The 23,774-nt window shown below is 37.5% G+C and overlaps 2 protein-coding genes across 8 annotated transcripts in view; one reads left to right on the top strand and one right to left on the bottom strand.

Moving 5' to 3' along the window:
* The window catches only part of vwa8 (von Willebrand factor A domain containing 8), a 76,767-nt gene extending 67,105 nt beyond the window's left edge, over positions 1-9,662 (bottom strand). For both annotated transcript variants that reach the window (XM_043248786.1, XM_043248787.1), the window contains exons 1-12: positions 9,381-9,662; positions 8,536-8,613; positions 7,941-8,071; positions 7,729-7,839; positions 3,528-3,695; positions 2,457-2,621; positions 2,331-2,380; positions 2,145-2,253; positions 1,843-1,947; positions 775-906; positions 534-668; positions 188-265 (exon numbers count right to left, since the gene is read on the bottom strand). In XM_043248786.1, the coding sequence (XP_043104721.1) occupies positions 188-265; positions 534-668; positions 775-906; positions 1,843-1,947; positions 2,145-2,253; positions 2,331-2,380; positions 2,457-2,621; positions 3,528-3,695; positions 7,729-7,839; positions 7,941-8,071; positions 8,536-8,613; positions 9,381-9,519 (1,401 nt within the window). In that variant the 5' untranslated portion in view covers positions 9,520-9,662. The remainder of the gene's footprint in view (positions 1-187; positions 266-533; positions 669-774; positions 907-1,842; positions 1,948-2,144; positions 2,254-2,330; positions 2,381-2,456; positions 2,622-3,527; positions 3,696-7,728; positions 7,840-7,940; positions 8,072-8,535; positions 8,614-9,380) is intronic.
* A 632-nt stretch (positions 9,663-10,294) lies between these two features.
* Positions 10,295-23,774, top strand: part of dgkh (diacylglycerol kinase, eta) — a 69,537-nt gene continuing 56,057 nt past the window's right edge. For 3 of the 6 annotated variants that reach the window (XM_043248610.1, XM_043248607.1, XM_043248605.1), the window contains exons 1-2: positions 10,296-10,494; positions 12,389-12,550. In XM_043248610.1, the coding sequence (XP_043104545.1) occupies positions 10,447-10,494; positions 12,389-12,550 (210 nt within the window). In that variant the 5' untranslated portion in view covers positions 10,296-10,446. Of the gene's footprint in view, positions 10,495-11,975; positions 12,551-23,774 lie in introns of those variants that run through there. The other 3 variants (XM_043248608.1, XM_043248606.1, XM_043248604.1) reach the window with 3 other exon arrangements.

The following is a 23,774-nucleotide window of genomic DNA, read 5'->3' as shown; positions in this document are numbered from 1 at the left end:
TCCAGCATCAGTGACGCACCACCACAGAAAATAACGTGCTAGAATAAACTAAGCTCCATTCCTGTTAAAATCGAAAGCATCTGTGGCACAGCGGAGCATAACTCGCTTTGATCCTTAAAAATGTTACCGATTTGTCTTCTTGGGACTGATTAGTTTTTATGGTTTTCTTCTCGTGTTTCGACGTTACCTGATAAAGCATAATTGGTTCAATGCTGTAGCCCAGCATGTCAGCGAATTCTCTTGCAATCACGGATTTGCCACAACCCTGAAAAAAAAAAACAAGAAAGTGCATTAGCCGAAGAACAAGGCGATATTACCAAACAAGCATATAACGTATATTATTCATCTGATCTAATCTGACTTGAGTAAGAACGCAAGTGGTGACGCACGCACAGAAGATCCCGGCGATCTTCCTGCATTACCTTAACAGGCAGTATGAAAAGTGAGCTATTGTTCTCGTTCGAAACACATCAAGTTTCTAGTTCAAAGTGCATTTGCTCAGTGAGGGTGGCCGCAGGACGTTTCCTGTGTACCTTGGCTCCGATCAGACAAATGTCTTTGACGAGGTGGGACTGCATCATCTGGGCCAGCAGGCGGTCGTGGGTGGGGGTGCCGATGAAGGAGGGACTGCTGTTGGGTGGGCGACTGGGCCGCGTCCCTGAAGGAACCTGCAAAAAACACAGCATTTCCTTTCCAGGGAAGAAACGCTCTTCATCTAATCCGCATTTCCTAATAAAGCGCGGCTCATACTGAGCACCGCGGCTGCGTCCCGACCTGAAAGGTGATGTTCTGGTGGGCTGTGCTGAGGGTGACCGCTGCTTGTTCTGCCTGATCTCCGCTCGCAGACTCGACGCTCAGCACCGCGGTCGGAGAGGGCTTTGTGCTCCCGTCGGTCAGCTCGAACCTCTGAGAACAGAGCCTCTATTAGTGGAAGTCATATATGTGGGATTTTGAGTTTCCTTCTAGACTCGCCATGTACAAATGTAACAGCACCTCCCAAAAAAATGTTGATAAGTTCATTTCAAACAAGTCAAAACTACCCATGTTTAAAAAATGGCATTTGTCATATTTTACAATATTTTATTTTAAACTATATGGGTAAATATTGCTGTTTATTGCTATGTATTGTTAAATCAGCTCATACATGTTTATTTATATATATATATATATATATATATATATATATATATATATATATATAAGTATATGTGTGTGTGTGTATAGACATAATATAATATGTAATATAATAAAACATTATTGTATTATATATTATTAGAGAAATTATATTTCTATTTTAAAATACATTTTAATTACATGCACATTTTTATTAAATTTTTATTAACATTTTTTATTTTCTTTCATGCTTTTTTCCGTTCCTGGTATAAAATCCTGTGTGCACAAATACGTAAATCTATAAATGCACGCTGAATCTTCTTCTAATTGTTCATTAGTAGCATCCACGTTTCCCTGCTGTGCTCAGTGACATGAACGTAAATCAAAGAACAATAGAGTTTATTTTAAATATATGATATTATATAATATTTACACTTTAGGTTGAGATGTTTCTACTCTGGAGATTCGATGTGAAATTATGGAAATATAAACACAATGGTGATTAATTACAGAAAAATGCGATGTATTCATTATTTTCTCATCCATTGACAGCACACATTACTATTATTATATATATATATAAAAAAAAAAACACTAGTAACTAGTAGGACTGATAACTACTGCTGGGTAATTTATTTCAGCTATATTGCCCAGCACTAGTTAGCAGCCCAGGTTATTTACTACGTCACTCTTTAGTAAGAGTGAGCTGGTATCATTGGAGAAGCTTACTCTGAGCACCCCCTCTACAGCCGTACGGCCTTCCTTTCCCAGCATGACCTCGTACGGGTAAAGCCTCTGGATCAGCTGCTGCGCCGACAGCATGGGGAACAGGTTCTGCCACAGACACAGAGCATCAACAATATCTACTGCAAATCAAGTACCTCACTTCACATCTCACGAATCACATTTCAGCACAATCGCATTAATGCCGTTTCTCTGTTGTATTATATTTTCTTCTGTTCAGTGATGCAGAAATTACACACTCCACCGTGAAGCATTATGTAGGACACTTCACGCAGCCTGCTACTCACTAGGACGGCGAGGGCAGATGGAAGATTGTCCATAGGGAAATCAGGCAGACTTAAGCTGGCAGACTCTTGAGAACAAAGCGTAGTGGCGAAAGACAAGAGCTGGGACACCCTAAGAGGGGAGAAAACCGGTTCAGCGTTCATTCTACAACATGGACGATGAAAATCCGTGTTTGAAAACCACTGTACCTTTCAGGAGGCACATTTGGTCCAATCGTGTATAGATGCTCCAGCTGGTCCTTTTAGGAAACATAGACCGTTAGAGACTACGCATTTATCTCGTATTCAGAAAATGCTTCTGTTTTGTGAAAGCACCTTGAAGGGAAGGTAGTAGATGTCTCTGGCCTGGAAGCGGGAGCGGAGAGGTGGATCCAGCGGGTTTCCTTTGTATCGGGGAACAGGCAGGCCGAGAGCAATGACTCGAAAATCCTCACTCACTCGAACGATTTTCCACGCATCCAGCTCATCTTTAGTGTGCTCCTATTGGACCAAAACCAACATAGCAAACAGTACAGATAGGGAAATAAATGTTACTTCTTTTTTACTTTAAAGTATATCTAAATAAATAAATATATATTAAATTAAATATAATTTGATAAAAATAAATGTAATGAAAATAAACATAATTTAATGAAATAAAATCATTTAAAAATGGAATAAATAATTTTTTTAATATAATCAAATAAAAATAGTTTTTTTACTAAATTAAATTAAAATGTGTAAATTTATTTAATTGAGCCACCACTGGCAGGCGTTATTAATTTTGTGGTTTGTGTAAGTATAATTAACGACAATGTAAATATTAAGTTACTGTAAAGTGCAATTCGCTTATATAAATATTAATTATATTAAGTGACAGTTTTGTTGATCCAATTACAAGTAGACAACACTAAAATACAGTAAATGGAGTCTGAGATGATTTGAGCTCGTCCGCTTTCAAACACTTCCAGAGGTAGATGAAAACTCATTTGGTTGAACATGTTCAAACAGCCACAAAAGGCATTAAAACATTACATGACCTGTTGTTGAAATAACCAGACAGGATATTAACGTTGCCGTCTGAAATCATAAGCTTGTTTCAAAGTATAAAATAATGTAAAAAGCACGATGTTCTTTCACCAGTCCTCATTATAACACAAACAGGTTTGGTGTAGCGTTGAGCTGCTGCTCTCGTATCGTCTGCTGTTGTCTCCTTTCAGGTTCTAATGTAAATTGCGCACGCTTATTATTGATATTAGATGACGTAGTGATTAGAAAAGGCCCATATATATATAACCTACCTTTAAAGAAATCAGAAAAGATTTATATATGATTGTCAAAACGCATCTTGACAGCAGGCCCAGAAAGCCAGATCTCCGACTGCTCACTTTGCTTCTGTAAGCTCACCTCCAGGAGTTTGTCGTAGCGCTGTGCTGACATAAGAAAGCGTCCATCTTCCAGCTGCATCTCTCGATTCTCCAGCAGGTTATTGAGAACTGGCAACACATTCCTCTCGGCCTTCTCCAGCCCCTCCAACACCAGAATCCGGCCCTCGGTCGCAGCTCGGACGGCACACTGAAGGACACAGAGAGACACCGATCCTGAATATCACATTTGGGTTATGGGTTATTAGAACAGGACTTAGATGACAACAATGTGCAGAATAAGGGCAGGGACGTAAGCTCAGTCCAACTCTGGTGCAACAACCTTCAAGTCACTGTTCTGGAGTGTCAAGGAGTATTTGAGAAGCACGTTTTTACCGCAAAATATCACAGCTGGCATAAGGGCGTTTTGTATTTATTCATTTTTGAGAAAAGTCTTTTGGCAAAATCTGCATTATAACCATCTCTTAGTATATTTACGGTGGTGGACAAAATGATTAGAACACTAGTATTTTCTTCTGCTAACTTAATATTAACATTTCCAACATTTTCCCATTTATCTAAATAATCCAGACTTTTCTTAGCGCCACAGAGATCCGATCTCATCTTCATCCAGTCTGTATGGAATCACACGAAGAAACAGAACAAACCGAGACGGACTAAATCAAGAAGAACTGTGGCAATGTGTCCAAGACGCTTCAAGAGATTATTATATAACATACAGCCATTGATTATTGTCACTGTGACAAGAAATCTGGCTTTTTATATTCAGACCCTTATATAACGGCAAATGCAGATGCCGGCTGGAATTAGACCCAGAAAGCATTGCGATATTCATGATTCAAAATTAAATACATTTAAAACACTTTTTGGAAAATAGTGATTAAGTTGCTCACTCTCAAACGCTGCGTGATATTGATATTAAACTAAATTGTTTAGTGAAAAATATTTTCAATGACACATAATTATCTTTTGGGCTTTTGTGAAATCAGCTTAAAAACATATTTGTTTCCTGATGATTTAATACACACACTACAGCACACTTCAACCGAACACTAATTTCAGCTTTCTTTTTTTTATTTAATCTGTCTGTGACACTTGAGGACTTCCTATCTGTGCTGTGTTCATCTGTCATTTCACCCACTTCACAGAGCAATTCACTTCTATTCTTGACAAATACTGTTTTTTTTTTAGATCCCTGCCCCATTTGTGGTCTGAATCTCTAAATCTTGTCTGTTATGAAGAAGCAGCCGTGCACACATATGTGTACAAGAATCAAACGGCATTGACGTCAAAGGCAGGAAATTCTGGGCTGCTCTGATGACCACAAAACAAGTCGCCATATAATTAGGTTAACATGTAAATACATGCCTGATTGTGTGGGAACAGGGCCTATAAATATGTCGCCAGATGGTCCAAATTTAGCTCGGACCCATATCCAATCAGAATACCATAATCACGTAATTACTAGAAATGCCTGTGATGCAGACTAGAAAGACTAGTAAAAACCTCAGACCAGTGCGTTTGTCAATGACACAGCAAACTGTAAATAGCGGAGCTAAATGCCTTTTGACCTGATTGACCCCAATAAGGCACACAAAGAAAAGCCAAACAGGAAAGAGTTGTTTTGACCACAAGTAACTTTCCCTTGACGTCCTACACAATAATGCTCATATGTTCTGCGGTGTGATACAGAAGAGCAGAACATAGTGTAATATTGTGTAGAATTAAGAAAGGGTTCATTTTAAAGCTTGTAGGTCTGATAGGTGCTAAAATACATGATATGGTGACAGCTGTCGGGGAGAAGGATAATGACTGTACTTTAATATAAATAGTTCATTAAATAAAATTGGAGTTGATGCATAATTATGGTTACCTAAAAGTAGAATTATATACACATTTTTATCAATTGGAAAAAAAACAAACAAACAAAAATGATGTGCTGTCATTCATGATTAATTGCAAATAAATTTTTTTTTTTTTTTTTACATAATATATTTGTATACTGTGTATAATTATTATGTATTTATAAATACAAAAACATGCATGTATATATTTAATAATAGTTTGTTGTTTATATATTAAATATATTTAGATAATATCAAACAATATCAAATATAATAAATATATAAATGCATTTCACTGTAAATATTTTCAAAATATATACTGCATGTGTGCATTTTAATATATACATAATAAAAAAAAATACAAACACATTATGCAAAGAAAAACTTTTATTTTTGTTGCGATTAATCGATTTGGCAGCACTACTATATATCAAGATGCTGATTATTAGACAGCATGATTATAGCAGAGGTGTGCCTCAGGCTGGCCAATCTAAAATGTGCAGTTTTATCACAAAGCACAAGATGCAACTGGAATGCTGACATCAGAAATGTCCACCAGAGCTGTGAAATGCCGGAAATAGAACGTTCATTTCTCTACCGTAAGTTGTCACCAAATGCGTTTCATAGAATTTGGCAGTGCATCCAACTGGCCTCACAACAGCAGACCACATATAACCACACCAGCCCAGGACCAGCATCTTCACCTCCAAGATCGTCTGAGTCCGGCCGCCCGGACAAGCTGCTGCAACAATCGGTTTGCATAACCAAAGAACTTCTGCACAAACTGTCAGAAACGGTCTCAAGGAAGCTCATCTGCATGCTCGTCGTCCTCATGGGGGTCTCAAACCCCGACCGCAGCTCAACGTTGTAACCGAATGCTCGCGTTCGATGGCGTCTGGCACTCCGGAGAGGTGTCCTCTTCACGGATGAATCCCGGTTTTCACTGTACAGGGCAACGTTGTGGACGGTGCGGCCCGTGGTGGCGGCGGGGTTATGGCATGCGCAGCATGTGTTACGGACAACGAAGATGCATTTTACTGACGCCATTTTGAGATACCGCGACGAGATCCTGAGGCTCATCCACGACCATCCCCTCATGATAATGCATGTCACCCACTGAGCATGTTTGGGATGCTCTGGATCACCGTGTACTACAGCTCGTTCCAGTTCCTGCCAATATTCAGCGACTTCGCACAGCCATTGAAGAGGAGACATTTCACAGGCCACGATCAATAACCTATTCAACTCTATGAGAAAGCAGATGCACCGCGTAAGGTGCAAGCGTCTGATCTTATCGAAGTGGTTTCCCTTTCAGATACAAAATTTATGGGTGGAGAGTAATTTACAAGACTTGTGCTTGTTAAATTACTAGCATTTGTGCTATTATTTAAAACTTTACTAATCCATGGTTGTGCTGTGATGTAAATGATGTGCAGACAACCTTCTTGTAGCGAACGGCTTAAATCAGACGCTATCGGACGGACCTTTGAACAGAGAATAGTTGCTCATTCAGTCTAAAACATTTCCCATTCAAATATAAAGGGAGTCAACGGGGAGTCGTTTTCCTGACACACAAAGCTTGTTATATAGGTCTGAAAATGAGTGCAGGGCCCAGGAGAGCCGTGAGCTGCTCTAGTTAACACCCAGCCCCCACACACAGCCCACCTTTAAACAAGACGTCCACGTCTGCTGTCCATCCATCACTCCACACAGCTAAAACGAGCACAAGTGACGGAACCTGATGCAACGCTAGAAGCTTGGACTAAATCTTAGGAAAAAAAGCTATTTAACATACATCTGCTTAAGGCACAGTTCCTTTAATCGAGACGCTTTAGGATCAGGAGCACTGGACCTACAGACACTTGATGGCAGAGGTTATGACCCCATACACCACTTAAACAGACTCAGAGAGCGTTTCCAGGGTAACGCGTCACCATTTTTCTCACCGAGCGAACTTTTCATTACATACATGAACAGAACAGAGGAGCTGGGGCTAATAATTCAATCCCTGGGAAGACAAAGCTGCAAAAGTAGATATCATTGATCATCTGCACTACGGATGAAAAGAGGAGGATTTTTCAGATCCTATGGGAATTTATCTCCATATGCAATAAGACTGAGTAAAGGATGGCCTCCTTGCTGAAGAAGAGCCGGGAGACAGTTCTGTTCCCAATAAACATAATATAAAACATAACATGGGAAAACAGTCAAATAATAGTTCAGTAGTCGCTACTAAAAAAGGTGTTCCCAATTATTGAGTAATAAATAAGTAATAATCTTTTATAAAATAACTCAATCAAAAATGAGATACATAAAAATGTAATTAAATATGCATTTTTTTTTTTTGTAGAAGGGTGAAGGCTGAAGCGCTCTACTTGCCTGGTCTATGTAAAAGGCAGTTCCCGAGCGGATCTCTCTGCGCTGTTTGAGATCCGTCTCAGTGGTATCTCTGGACAGGGCGACATATTCCACCTCTCGCTTTGTTAATTCCTAGCAAACAAGAAAAGACGATAAAGGATCTAGTGCTGCACTTTGGAGAAATTGAGCAAGTATGGGGGGGTTTGGTTGGGGTTGATAATGTTTGAAATCACCAGGTACTGCATGGCAATCGAACGCCGCAGAGGACCAGGAGGACCAATGAGAAAAACGTCCTGTCCGAGAAGATCCTTCTGCATTATCCAGCGAAGGTGTTGGGTGATCATTTGTGGCAAAGCCCCAATCACTATAGAAAAAAAAATATATAAATAAATAAATAAAAAAAAAAAAAATATATATATATATATATATATATATATATATATATATAATTGTATATATATATAAAAATTGTATATGGCAGATTTAAAAAATACTAAAAAGTATTTTACAACTACTTAACTAAATACTTACAATCATATACATTTTTTGTATTTATGATCTTTAAATCACGTTAATTTAATGTTTTGTGCATTTACTTTAAACATCAGGTATACACACCTCAACACTTTTGTATGATTGCTTTATTTAGCAATAATAATGTTACATTAATAATAACTAATGTCACATTTATTTACTGTTTTGCGATGACTTTTAATCCGATTTTTTTGGGTGACTTATAATGGATGTAAATTATCACACAGTTGTTGAAGTTCACACAGGTGTCCTAGCGGAGTAATTATAGATTGTATTATAAAAACTGGCACATACTATGATTTACTGGCACAAGTTCTGGATTTCTGGGAGACTTGAGCACATATGAGATCTCGCCTATCTTCACAGTGTCGCCTGTGGAGGAGAATATGATTCAATTAAATAGCACAACAAAGCAAAGTAACATAAACAGAGCATGTTTGGAGTATCCATTGTCAACAGAGCATCTTAAAACTTCAATATTTATTAAAACATTAAAGCTGCATGCAAACACGATATAACCAAGGACCACAAAATCGGTCATAAGGAGCACAGGTAGCCAATATTTGTAGCAAAAGCCAACAATGCATCGAATGAGACAAAATCGATTTTTATTTTATGGCAAAAATCATTGGGATATTAAGTAAAGGTCATGTTATGTGAAGATTTTTTTCTATATTTATTTCCCACCATCAATATATAAAAATATACTTTTTTTATTATATTACTATTATATATGCATACTATTTTATTTGATTATTTGATTACATATTATTATAAGAACTTTATTTGGACGATTTTCTCAATATTTAGATTATTTTCACACCCTCAGATTCCAGATGTTTAAACAGTTGTATCTCAGCCAAATATTGTCCTATCCTAAGAAACAACGAGCTTATTTATTCACCTTTCAGCTGATGTATCTCAATTTAAAAATAAAAGACCCATATGACTGGCATTGTGGTCCATGGTCACACATCTGAAGACAGAATACTAAATAAATGGAACTTGGTGGGGGGGTTTTGACTTGTGATTGAATAACGTAACACTTTCAGTTAAGGGTTATCCTGTAAATCCGCGTAATAACAATCTATAAAGCCAGGAGAATGACAAACAGCCTTCGTCGTTGGTGAAATCAGTACCTGACGAGGTGTTGAGGAGTTTGACCTCATGTGCGCTGCACTTCCAACCTTCTTTTGACATCACGGGTCCCAGTATGTAGCGAATCCTTCTGGCAGCAACAGCTGCTGCTGTGCCTTTGAATAAAATGCGCGAATACATCCTGAACCTTTGAAAAGTGCTGTTAAATCACAAACATGCCGCTCACACCACGATATGTCCACTGTTATTTCATCACGCTCGCGTCATAAGTGTTCACACCAGCAGCGGGCAGCTTCTAGACGGAAGCATTTAGGCAACGGACAGAAACCGTCCGTTCAACACGTCTTCCCTCCAGAACGAGCTGCTGCTTTACGAGTTCCGGTCATTAAACACACGGGAACAAACAGGAGCGTTGATTTCAAAGTGCAACTTTTTGAGATGATCTCGAAAAAAATTGCACTACGGAGGTTTTCGAGATGACCTCAAGAAGTCTAAACCGCAAACAATCACGCAGATGTAAATAAAATCAAATAAATGTATAGAAAAAAAAAAAAAAAAAAAAAAAAAAAAAAAAATATATATATATATATATATATATATATATATATATATATATATATATATATATATATGTGTGTGTGTGTGTGTGTGTGTGTGTGTGTGTGTGTGTGTGTGTGTGTGTGTTAAAAATATAATGATTTTACTACAGTGTTCGTATGAAGTCACATGAAGCGTCTATGGGCTAATGCATGTTATAAATATAAAATAAATATATAAAAGTAAATAAAAAGCGTCTGTAACGGCGTACACATAAATCCCGTTTTTTCGTCTTTAAGTCTTTAAAACACGACATGGTGTGTAAAAAGCAGGTTCCGTGACGTCACGGCCCGCGCTCCAACTCCTTGTAGGGATTTGACATTTATCACGTGGAGAGAAGGAGGCTCAGCCTCCGGGAGACCCTCATAGAGCAGGGAGGAGTGGAGAAAGGGAAACAACACTCGGTGTAACAGGCTCGAAGCGTATGCCCGGTTACACGAGTGAAAGTAGCGCTTGATTTGTGCTGAAGCGCGCGCGGAGAGATCTCGAGCCCAGGGACTGTGGGAGAATATGGAAGATGATTGCCAGTACACTCGCAGCCCTGCCTGGGAAGAACTGGTCAGTACTGTCTGTTGCACATTTTCTATTCCGACACACACACACACACACACCGGGGAGGTCCTCGGTGACCGCGAGCGCGCGCTATCATAGCGGGACGTTAGCAAGCGCTTGATCTTTGACCGCGTCTTAATCGTTTCTCCGATACGCGATGGATCCCGTTCTTCCTTCCGTCGAGCTGCCGTTCGCATTCCTTTACAAACCGATCGACCTCGGGACGGGGCTGACTTAGGCACGGAGCAGGATCGGAAGCGAACCGACAAGCGGTAACTTTTTCTGTGAGCGTTTATTCGTTTTAATACGCGACCGAGAAGGAAGCGCTCCGAAGGGTATCTTCGCTGTTAGCTTTTCTTCGCCGTTTTCAAGTTGAGAGGGAGCGCGCGGACCGCAGTGGCCCGTTTTCACACAGATGGTGTGGTGGAAGTAACCTAAATCGCATTTGGAGACGTGTTTTGGTGACCTGGAATGGTTTGAAATAAAAACAGGGAGGTCTTTGTATAAGAATATTTGGACCGATGATCTATTAAATCAATAGGTCAGCTGTTAAGAAGATTATTTAACATCTGTCAGCTGCTTAATTAGGCGGCTAAGGTTGCGTCTGTAATGTATGTGACCGTAAGAACGAGCGTTTTAAGTTAAACTAATAGCTTGAACATTCGTTTGTGGGGATCCTGATGATTTTGGCTCCAGTTGAACCTCGGGTCTGGCTTTATGCGACATGTAAATGAGTACTAAAGAGAGAAATACAGTAGGCTAATTATGTTTTGTGATGTGGGTGTACTGTCGATACACGTCCGGTTACTATGGTTACCGTCTCACGCGGACGGGGTTTCTGTTGTGTTTAGTGTAATCTAATCTAACTTTTTTGTACATAGGTTGCTATCTACTATATATATATATATATATATATATATATATATATATATATATATATATATATATATATATATATATATATTATTGCCACGAATTCCACCGTAGGGCCAACAACAAATCCTAGCAACATAGGCTACTGATGTGACCTTGGACCACAAAACCAGTCATGAGGGTCAGGTTTTTTTTTATATATATAGCCACATCAGATTTATACATCCTCTGAAAGCTGAATAAATGAGCTTTCCATTGATGTATGGAAATCTGAAAATCTGTTAAATTTGTAAAAAAAGATCTCCTTTAAAGTTCTTAGCGACGCATATTGATAACAAAAATAATAATTAAAACAGATTGAATAGCTTGTAGAAATAAAAAAAACCCATCATGGCTAATATTTTAAAGGCTAATATTACTAAAAAAGTATTTTGTCATAAAGAAGTCTCTCTACAGTATGTATCTGTTGCTTGATGCTTGTATTATGCCTGCTTTTGTACTCGGTCGCTAATTTCTGTAAAAGGGACACGGACCCCATCAATCTATCGGTTGTATGTCTGTCCCCCGACAGCACTTTTTGTCCAAAACGCAGTCTATCTGGCAGCTCTCCGAAGCTCAGCCCGGCTGTGGTTTTGCAGTCGGCTCTAACGTTACAGGAGAAACATCTGTTGCTTAAACCTCGCCATAGTTCGCGAGATCCCCGTCCGCCGCTAGGGTTTGCTACAGAGATTTCCTCAGCGCCCCTGCCCGCCTCCCGCAGCCGGAGGAGCGCTCGGGAGAAGCAGCGGCGGCCGTGTTCAGACGCGAGCATGCTCGCGAGCCGGCGAGGAAAGTTTCACGGCAGCTCGTTCGCGGCAGCGCGCTGAGCGAGCGTCCGGAGGCGCGCGGCGGCGCGGGAGAGCGCAGAAGCATGACGGCCAAGAGAACCGCGTTCCAGCCGCTGTCCGGCTCCCGCATCCCGGCGGAGAGGAAGGGAGCGGCGGAGCGCCTTCATAATAACCCCGAGCGCTGTGCCTCTTCCCCGCAGGAGCCGGAGAAACCAGCGGCGTCTGTCTCGGGGCTTCCCGCCTTGGGGGCGGTCGGGGGCTCCGGGCCGGTGGTGGACGAGTCCTCCGACAGCGAGGGAGAGCAGGAAGGGCCGCAGAAACTCATCAGGAAAGTGTCGACCTCCGGGCAAATACGAAGCAAGGTAAGACACGTTGTTTCATATCTTGAGCCTGTGCGTGTGTGTGTTTTGCTGTGCGTGTCCAGGCCGGTAAGCGGCGGATGGTGCTACTGCACGCACCCACGAGCTCTTCCAGCTTTAAACATCTGGAATGACCGCAGACTGAACGGGAACGGCGCGTCGCTCGTGCCTTCATTCGCCGTCTCTCGTGGCGAGCACGCGGCTCGGGCGGCTCTACTCTACACAGCCTTCAACCTGTTGATATTCAGTCACGACCACTTGTTGAAGGAGCTCTTTCTCAGGAATATGGACAGGCTGTGACCTTTGTCTTCATAACGCACCGGTAGTCTTTTAGTTTCGTTATTTACGCATCATTATAATGTCATTGAAGTCCATTGATATTGTATTAATAATTATCATTAAAACTATATAATAGGCCTGTAATCACATTATATTCATGTAGGTATATAGTAAATTAAAATTCGGACACCTTTCTCTGGACTTTGCATGCAATTTTCTTTCTCTTAAAACAGTTCCAGACCCTAACTGTGTGACGTTGAGACATATGTTTAGAACTACATAAAATCTTTTATTTTGTAAAGAAAATATGAGTCTGCTGACCGCCGGTTGAATGCATCATCTGTTTTGGATAATAACAATCTTTTGCTTGTTCTTTCTTCTTGTTGAGTTCAGTGAAAATTATATATATATATATATATATATATATATATATATATATATATATATATATATATATATATATATATATATATATTTCACATTCACATTAAGCCCTCGTGAAGCCATTAAATGTTAACGTGGTCTTTGACGGGTATTTAATGAATGGTAATTGAAGCTCTTGATTCAGCTCTCCTGCTTGGCAGGACGACACCTCAGCCGTCTTGCCCCACTTTAGCCGTGACACAATAAAAAGTTCCTCTTTTCTGACCAGAACAAATCCACTTAATTATTGAGTGCCGCTCTCCACCCCCTACATTATTTAAGAGGCTATATTTAGAGACTGGCTGTTGTGGATGGGGCTGATCTTTTGTAATGCTAATGAGCTGTCAGTTTAAACCACGCCACACGTGTCTTAATACAGCCTCCTTCAACAGGAATCATTCAGACACGTCACTTGTCCTCTCATCAGTCAGTGAAGGGTTATAGATGGATGCAACATGTCCTCTGTCTAGGAATTAAAAAAAGATAAAAGTAGTATAGTATATATATATATTATATATATATAATATTTTTTCAATAGTTGTGTTAAATGTGAGCTAAAGGTTTGCAAAAAAAATTAAGTTTATCAAAACAGTAAAGAAAATTAGAGCTAAATAGAGCTTTCTAATGACTTACAAGTAATACAAACACTTTTAATTTTGTCCTAATGAAGTTCTTAGCGAAAATTACATTAAAATTATCATTATGCAAAGGCCTAATTTATTTGATAAAAATTATCAGTATAAACTGGAATAGTGTGAATATATATTAATAACCGTTTTTATATTGTAAAACTATTATGTTTATTTTTGTAATTCAAAGATGGATTTTTAGCCTTTTAAAAAAAATCGTTTTATCGCCTACCACAAAGCCTAGAAATAACCTGTTTTAGACTGCATGGAGTTCTTGTGCAGTGAGTATCCGTCTCCCAGCTTTCTTCTAAGCAGAATAATCAGAGCGCTGAGGAAGTGCATTTGTTTTCCGAGAGTTATGTTCTCTAGTGCACGTGTGTTTATATTAGGCCTCCCTTTGCCTTGGTGACTCTCCGGAGAGCAGCTAACGTTCTCATGCGTCTCTGTGCGGCGAGAGTGAGCACTAGTTAGCTGGCGATGGTAGGTTGCTGGTCGGTGGGCTGTGATCAGGCGTAATAGAGCGTGTGGACTCTCACTGCTGTCCTAAATCATTGTTTGATGAACACAGACTGTCCCGTGCGTCTCGCTTGTGCCCCGTATGCTGTGGATCTTTTTCCGACCCATAGTAAATGGCCACTCTGTCTTCATTAAGCTAATTGAGGCAGCAGTGCCTTGTGTGGCAGCTTTGGCTTTGAGTAGCACATCGGGGCATGATATCAAAATAAACGTGTGGTTTCTTTCAAAAGTAATAACGAAAGGCAGAAAAAAATCTGTGCTGTTCTGAGTCTCGGTCATTTGTGGGCTTAGTTTCCGTAGCAACATCACTCCTCCTATTTCTCCAGCAAGTTTTTTATGGCACAGTCTGCCTATGTGTGAATTCAGTTTTACTAATGCGCAGTATTCCTGATATTAAAAAATGTACAACGAGAAAGATGATATCAAGATCCTGTCAGGGCTGCATGATTATGACAAAAATCATAATTGTGATTATTAAGTACAATTTACACCGAATGATCATTGTAGGAAGCAACTGCATGCCATATTTTTACATGAACATAAACAAGCTGAAAACACTCTACTGATTAATTATAAATAAGGTAATAAATGACTAATAATATAATTTAGAATTAGCAATGACACATAAACATAATTGATGAATAAAGTAATAGTAATTTAGAAAACAGATCTTAAAGTAATAAAAATAAAACTTTTATTATTTACATAATAGTGTGTGTGTGTATATGTGCATCGTAATATATATATATATATATATATATATATATATATATATATATATATATATATATATATATATATATATATATATATATATAAATATATAAAAATAAAAAATATAAAAATATAAAAAATAAAAAAATAGGCAACTTGTTACACCGCTGCCTAAAATTTAGTTGAGGCAACTTAATTTTTTTTTGTTTAAGTTTAGCAACTTAATTTTCTTTAGTTAACTAAAATATTTTTGTTGTCACTTAAATTAACATTAAGTAACCGATTTTTTTAAGTTGACTGAACTACAAAAATTTTGTCAACAGGGTAACAAGTTATCTCAACTTAAAACAACTTTTTTGTTTTACAGTATGTATGTATACACACACACACACACACACAAATGTATGCATAGACATATAAACACACAAAACAATATATTTTGTGTTGATTTCTTTGTGTTGACACAGTATAAAATGCAGCCAAATTGAAATAAATGTAACAGTTTTAAACATGGCTGTGAAGAATAGACAGCGCAGTAGAGCATGCAGTGATATGAGCACAGCTGGGCTCTGTGTTTCTTGTACAGATCTTTTGGCTGATGCCTTGTAATTTAGTGGGAGAGCTGAAGTGTAGCAGAGCATCTGAACCTCTCACCCCCCCCACAGACATCAATATAGAGCTAATACTCTCATACTCTGTTCTCATATCTCCATACACCGGGAGACCACAGCTGCCTGGCCCGAAGACGCTTTATATGAGTTAGGAAGGTCATAGACAACATGAAACATGCATAACAATGTGATACAATGAAATTATGTTTATTTGATTCAAGGGGATTTGTTTCATTGCTTCATATATATATACACTCACACATATACTGTGTCATCAGTTTGAAACCTCCAATATTTAACATTACTATATTTAATATGAAACCAATAAAACAAATATATATATATATATATATATATATATATATATATATATATATATATATATATATATATATATATATATAATTATTCTATATTTTATACATTTATATGAAATGTAGATTTGGGATCTTAATTGTTCGTTTTTACAGCAATCCTGTGAAATCAGCGGTAATTCTCTTGTTTTTCATAATTATTAGACTACATCACTGTATCTGTAAGGGTGTCTTATCTGGGCTGATGAAATGGATGATAATTAGAGTTTAATAGCGCAGTTAGAAGAATAGAGCAGAAATTGTGTTTAGAGTTCAAGTGATGCGTAGGCAGACAATGACCTTCATGTCCATCATAACTTCATCACAGAGATTTAATCTCGGTCTGTGTGAGTGCCTGATAGATGAACAAATCATTTTTGTGAATTAATGATTTATGATTTAATTGCTGTTCAGCGTGAAAGTCATAGAATTGAGAGCTCTTGAGTTGTCGGTGGAAATTGATTCGGTCGAACCCGTTGGACTGGTTCATACTCATTTTTCATATTGTTTGTTTATCTTCTAAACATCTTTATCAATACACACAACAGAGTTTTGTTTAAATAAATAATACTTTCGTTAAAATGCAGTAAAATATAAATAGCTTCTCAACGGAAGGACGCAATGCAAAACAAATACGTGAATGAATGCGTAAAATAAAACGTTATACTGAACACAGAATATAATATGTAAATAAATAAATGAGATATCTACGAGGTTTCCTCTATAAACCCAAATCTATTTTTCATCAGAAGAATCAGATCTGGCAATGTTAGGACTCCTGCCCGACCAGGAGAGATGAAACACATGGAAACTGAGATCCAGGTGCATAGATAGACGGAGGGAAATCCACGATAGCATCAGCAACGAAAATCTGTCCTGATGTCTGACAAGTTCTCTTATTGAGTTAAGAGAGTTCTGTATCCTGTGTCCTGTGCACTGATGCATGAATGAGAGGCTCAGCTGATTCAATTGTGGAGCTGCCACAGGCGTGTAGCATAAAGTCACCCCGTGGTCAGTCCCTCGCACGCTTCCTCTCAAACACTGACTGTGGACCTGTACCTGCGCCCTTCAAGATTTGCCACACTATGCATTAATAATTGATGTCGAATCAGTGTTTAATGCTAAGCGCCAGAGAAATGGTTATGAGAATCTTGTTTGATCAACATCATTGGACCTCCCATTAAACCAAATTTATAGATTCTATTTTTTTCATAACAGAAACTTGTAATTCTAGTTAACGAAAGTTGTACAGTCGAATGACTTTTGAATGAATATTAGGGCTGCATCGAATTAGTATTTTTCCCAGATTCCATGTTTATCATTTAAGTCATTTTCCATTTAAATAATATTTTGTATTCCATGGCATTCCACGTACTTTCAATTGAATTTTTGCGACATTTCACATTTTCCGCATCACAGGGAATTTAAAATGTCCTGTGAAATGGCCTGCTGACCTTCGCTTGGCTGGATTGTTGTTTGTGGATGCTGCTTGTTGAGCAAAATAGTCAAAGTAGAGCGTCTGGAGTTCAGTTCAGTTGATGAGCTGTAATTTAGATCTGTATTTGAACGTGGCAGTGAATGCCATAAATTAATTTTCTGGAAATATGCGGGGCACATTTTTTATCTCTCTTTTTTGAGTACAGTTGTCCATTCCGGCATGTTGCGTTGAGTCAAGTGACTTTTTTTGGGCTTGTTTGTGAATTCCGGTTGTTCTTGTTTGTAGTGAGATCCAGTAGCACATGGTTCGGCTACAGGGAAGACGGATAAACTTGCCAAAATCTGCTATTGAATCAAAAAACTTTACATATATTTTCACGTACATCCTAACACTGTTTTAGCTAAACCTTAAGTAGTATTCGATTTTACTTTTACTACGATTTTTGCTTCCCTTTAACTATATATATATATATATATATATATATATATATATATATATATATATATATATATTTATATACCTTATATATAATATATATATATTTTTAAATCTTAATTGATTAGTTAAAGCAAATTAGCATGGTTTTGATCCATTAATAAACTCATCAAATAATTTAATCACAGCTTAAATGATTTAAAAAACCTTTAAGCAAGTTATCACTGCTATCAAGTCAAATTCAACTTTTAAAGTACATTTTGAAATCATTATGTTTTAATAATCTTTTGTCAGGCTTTAAAGAAATACACTTATTTTCACGTGTTGACTAACATATAGCACACACTTAGTTATAAATACCTTATACATACAAGCATAAAAGTATATTTTAGTTTATCATAGACGCATGTCATTTACATTTGGCAGTACACGTCAATCATATTCCATATTAGTCTATAAGTGAATAACAAAATATCCTGCGGTGTTTTAAATCTGAAAGTGCACCGTGTATAAAGTTATTGTATCTCAAAAGAAAGAGTCGACTCTGAGTCATTGAAACGAGTCGTTTTTAAAACGAGTCCCAAGCCGTTTCATGCTGACGTGAAACATTAGCGTACTGCCTGCCATTGCTTTAAATGAAATCCACCAATAATAGTAGGGATTTGGGAAAATGAAATGAATAATTTGGGAGTCATTGAACAAATAAGGTAAAAATAGATGCATATTATGACCTTGCGTGTATATCAGCCTGTTGCTGGGGACACCCAAAACCAAAATATGAACCTTTCCTAAGCTATAATAGGGGCACTTTAAATAATGATAACTGGGTTGCTTGTAAAGTGTAAGTTATGTCTCCCATAAATAACCAAACTGTACATTTCAGCATCTTCCAGTAGAGAAATGACGACCATATTTATCCGCATCTTGGACATGGCCAATATAATGTAGCCGTTCAGCTGCTTGGACCACAAACCCTCTGTCCCCGAACACCATTGTACATCGGACAAAAGCACTTGTTTGGCATCAACATTCCATACATATATATCATTCCTATTTCCACAAGACGCCCGCGAGTGAAGAATTATGAATCAGTAAGCCTTGGAGGAGACTGAAGACAGGCAATATTCTTCAGCTCATCATGCCCTAATTCGCATTCTCGTCGTAATTGGCTCTTGCTTTGTATATCCCCCGTCTCAGATGACCTTGATTAACAGCGACTGATTGACTGGCTTGTTTTCTCAATGACCCACTCACTGAGCCCATCATACCCAGCATTCGTTCTTTCAGTAGACGCTCATAACGGGGCCAGTTGTAGGCCAAACGCAGTCCGCAGAGACTCCGAAACGGTTCGCTCGGAGGAAACAGGGCGGCGTTCACGATCATTAGCCGTCTCTAAAGAAGCCGGGAAGGGCGTGGGGGGTCTGGACAGCTTTGAAAATGGGTTTTAATGATGGTCCCCTCCTCGCCCTCTCCTGCTGACTGTAAAGCAGCGTTTCAGTGTCTGTCAGCCGCTTCCCTCCCCGCGCCTTACCGTCCTGACCACTGTAATTGTTACCTTGCGCTCTGCCTCCTCTGTACACAATGACTCCGTGTCGTTAGAGATGAGAAAATTATGTGCCAACAACTGACAAGGTGTAATTGCTGGACCGGTTTAAGCTGTGCGGCAAAGTTTCTGTGAAAGTGGTATTTTTAACTTTAGCAGAATGGAGCAGCGTGTTCGTGATAACTCTGTGTGCTGTTCACGGAGGTCTTTAGGAGCACCGATTCTTCTGTTTCTTAATCATTATGGCCCCCTGGGTTTTTTTTTTATTTCATTTGAAATTAATTTCTTCATCTCAAATTGATACATCTGGAGTGTTATAATCTAAATATTTAACTAATATTTAACAGAAACAAATCAGAACAAAACAAATGCTGCAGTTCTATTTATTTATATATATATATATATATATATATATATATATATATATATATATATATATATATATATATATATATATATATACTAAAATTAATAACTAACAATTTTTAGTCTTTGGTCATTTTTCTAGCTGCATAATATTTGATTGAATTCAAACCGACTCCACTGTATTTGATCTATAATCATTTTCTATTTCAGCTGTTTTAATTTCATTTAAAATCTTTTTTTTTTTTTTCTTTAAGTTTTGTTGTTGTGATTACTTTTTATGGTTATTTTATTTTTTATTATATAGAACACTTTGACCATTGTGTATAAAAGGTGCAATATAAATAAACTGGCCTTGCCTTAATAGTCCTTTCCTCAAATGAAAGCTATGGCATGGCTTTAGAAATATACTGCCTATGTTGTTTGGGCTAATGTTATGGTTCTTTTTGGACAGTTTTAGCACTGTGGTCACTATAGATCCCATGTAATGTAAATCCAGGCCGTACTTCTGTCTGTTTTCTGATCATATACCACACAGATGATCACGTTTGATCGCATCACATTTTGGCTTAGCCCACGGGACATTTGTTTTCTCGGTAGCTCGATAATGGGAGCATCTTCTTTTTTTTTTTTTGGTTTATTTTGGGCAGGATTTGATGCATTGGCCTCCATGTGCCCATCCGAGCCCAACTTCCTGGCACAGTTGTGCAGAAGCAGCTTTGCCACAAAATGCCTCGCAGGTCTTATGTTCTGTCTAGAGAAATGATGAATCTCACCACAGCAGCCAAAGCCTGACGCATTCAGCAAAAAAAGACTGAGCTTAGATTCTTTTAAAGCAAGTCCTTGATGTGATTTCAAAACAAGGTTAATGCAGTTTCAGTTTAGAAGTTAAGAGAGCTTACACTGTAACACACGACCTAGAATGAGTTTATTGCTACCATAAAATGAAACAATGTATAAAATAAATTGTTACATTTATTAACATGTAATAACCAGAATTAACTGTTTTTATTCATTAAAGCTTTTTATATTTTTAAACTGGTTTCTTTGGCACTTAACAATTAATTGTAAAAACAGTGGCTTTATTTTGCCATCACAATGTTGTTTTGAAAATAATATAGTTTGCCCTCATCTTGTATTGTGACTCTTCACCAGTAAAAACAGGGTTGAAGGCGTTTACATGACTTTGCCCGTTATTAAACATAATCAGTATTATTATGTCTGGCACAGACTAAATGTTCAAACGGAACAAAGGTGACGTGTTAAAATACTTGTTTGCCGTTAAGTAAACAATTTGTAGGTTGATTCGTCCAAAGGTATAAACATTGTGCGGTTTTTGGATGATATCAAAACATTGTTCTGTTTGTTTGACCATCACGACCAGCTCGATGCAGCAAAACATAGACTCAGCCGATGTCGGGGCTTTAGGCGTAGTGTTGTCTGTCATTACTTTTTAGTGGTTGGCTGAATGGCTATTTTATCGACCTGTGTGTTTGTGTTTCTAAGTATCGTAAGAAGGACTTTTATTTTGATAGTGTTGTGAACCCAGTGCCCGAGAGCAAATGGAGAGCTTCCATTTTTCATTAGATTACAAATAGTTTTACAATTCAGCCAAAAAACAATAGTTGTTTCAACTTAAAATAACCTGTTATCCCGCCACCTATTTTTTTTTTTTTTGTTGAGGCAACTCAAATATTTTAGTTGTCATTTACATTAACATTAAGTAACATGTTACAGCACACACATAGATATTATATAAACAAAAACCTTTATTTTGGATGCAAATAATCACGGTCATTTGACAGCACTAAAATAAATATAAACTTTATTGCAGAAATTATGGCCGTGTTACTTTCTACATTTATATTAAGTAGAGTAACATCAGATTTATGTTATACATCTGTGTTTCAACTGCTAGCAAAAAAAAATCACATTAGTCTAACACTGTTATTTTGGCAATTGTGTTTATTGATTCTAACGGCACAGAAAAGACACACTTCACTTTTAAAGCGGTGAAATGCCTAAATACACACATGTTCGTGCTCGGGTGTTGATGTGATATGGGTCAGAAGAACATCAGTCATCTCTAGTCACTTGGACATCTCCGCATTCTTTCTCAAACGTATATTCATTAAAGTCCCTGGCGGAGAAAACCAGGCCTGCAATTATCCTGTCATGCCACAAGTTGTGTTGTTCAATTTCTGCCTCATTTAGTGATTTGCAGAGTTTTCTCTCAGCCTCCAGAAAAAAAAAAAGCTCTAGCAGTCATTGTGGGAAAGCAATGCAGCACAATGCACACTGTTATTCATGTTATTCAAGCTAATTCTGCCCTCTTTACAGTTCTATAAATTAACATAAAGGAGAACATTTCCAGTGCTTATTAAAGGGATAATTAACAACAAATGTGAATTAAATTTCTCTTCAGCTGAAAGAAAGAAAGACTGATGCGTCTTGGTCTTGGATAAAAGCTGTTTCTACCATGTGCAGTGAATTAGAGTTTTAGATAGTTTTCTGTGGCATGACCTTAACTAAAGTGAAATTTTATTGGTACTTCTCTATATTAATATATATATAAAAAAAAATTTAAATTGTTAAAACTGCTTTAAATTGTTGTTGTTTCTTTTAAAATTGTTGTTTTTATTTGCCACTATTTTGCCACTTATTTTACCCATTTGTCATTTTTACTCATTTAAAACAAGATAAAATTTAATATGTTTTCTTATTTTTTCAATATTTTAATATTTTAATATGTACAAGTCAGAATAAGCATGTTGTTTGAATTTTTACATAAATATTGTGTTACACTGAATGACAATGTAGCATTTATTTCAACCAATTTGTGACATTTTATGCTTACTTTTATATTTAATAATTATATTACGTTTAACATTATTATTATATTACATTTAAAGCGCTTCCCATAAACGTAAAATCACTTTTGAGGTTTTTTTATTTGTTCTGATTGTCTGTAATTGTGTCATGCAGGGGTTTCGTCTCTCAGACAGACTTTCTTATTGCTGGTGTTTAATCCAACTAGGAAACAGCTACCTTCTTTAGCACCTTTCTTTTACTGGCCTTGAAAAGATGCCGAAGAAGCGAACACGTTCGTGGCCTTGAATTATTCAACTTGTAGATGGTCGGGGGGGGTTACTCAGTTCATTCGAAGCCCCACTGAAGGAACACATGTTGCTTAAAGCGTCTTTTTACAAGGTCAACGCACCCTGCAAGAGAGGTGAAGTGTTTCTCCTCCAGCACTGACCCAGATGCACTTCAGAGTCAAGACGACCACTAAATACCATTCAGCATTCAATAAATTACAATACAGTAAATGCAGATGTTTATCATCAAATCTCAAATTATGACCTTAAAATAGATTTAACTGAATAAATATGAATAATGTTTCTTCAACTACGGGCACTTTTGTATCACAGAGGTTGGCAAAAATGTCAACTTTTCACTCAAATGGTCATTCTTCAAAAATCCATTTTTTTTATTTTGACTTACATGACTTACAGCCGTCTAATAGTCGTGGGCATCATTTCTGTACAACCAACCATTCTGAAACAACTCAAAAATTGCTTTTGTTTTAGTTAGTGTAGTTTACAAGGTGGCAACAGAAAAGAGCCTTAAATAGCACACATGTATTGCGAAACAAATTATTCAATTAAGGTAAATATCACTTGTAAATAGAATAATTTATTGTGAACCATTTCCGATCAATCTGTCATTCATAAAATGATGAATAAACGTAAAAAAGAATAAACGTAAAAAACATAATTGAAATGTAAAATGCTAACTGTAAAAATTATAATGAGCAAGACAAAAGAGACAGCCATTAAAAAAGTGCTTCAAATATAATTTCCACTACAGTGTTTCATGGAGAAGTTTATGGTGCCATATTACAATATTTTTGTTAATTTAAA

Source organism: Puntigrus tetrazona, chromosome 9 (assembly GCF_018831695.1).
Source record: "Puntigrus tetrazona isolate hp1 chromosome 9, ASM1883169v1, whole genome shotgun sequence".
NCBI classification, from domain to species: Eukaryota; Metazoa; Chordata; class Actinopteri; order Cypriniformes; family Cyprinidae; genus Puntigrus; species Puntigrus tetrazona.
The sequence above is the reverse complement of the archived record's forward strand: the minus strand, read 5'-3'. Positions and strand labels throughout refer to the sequence as shown.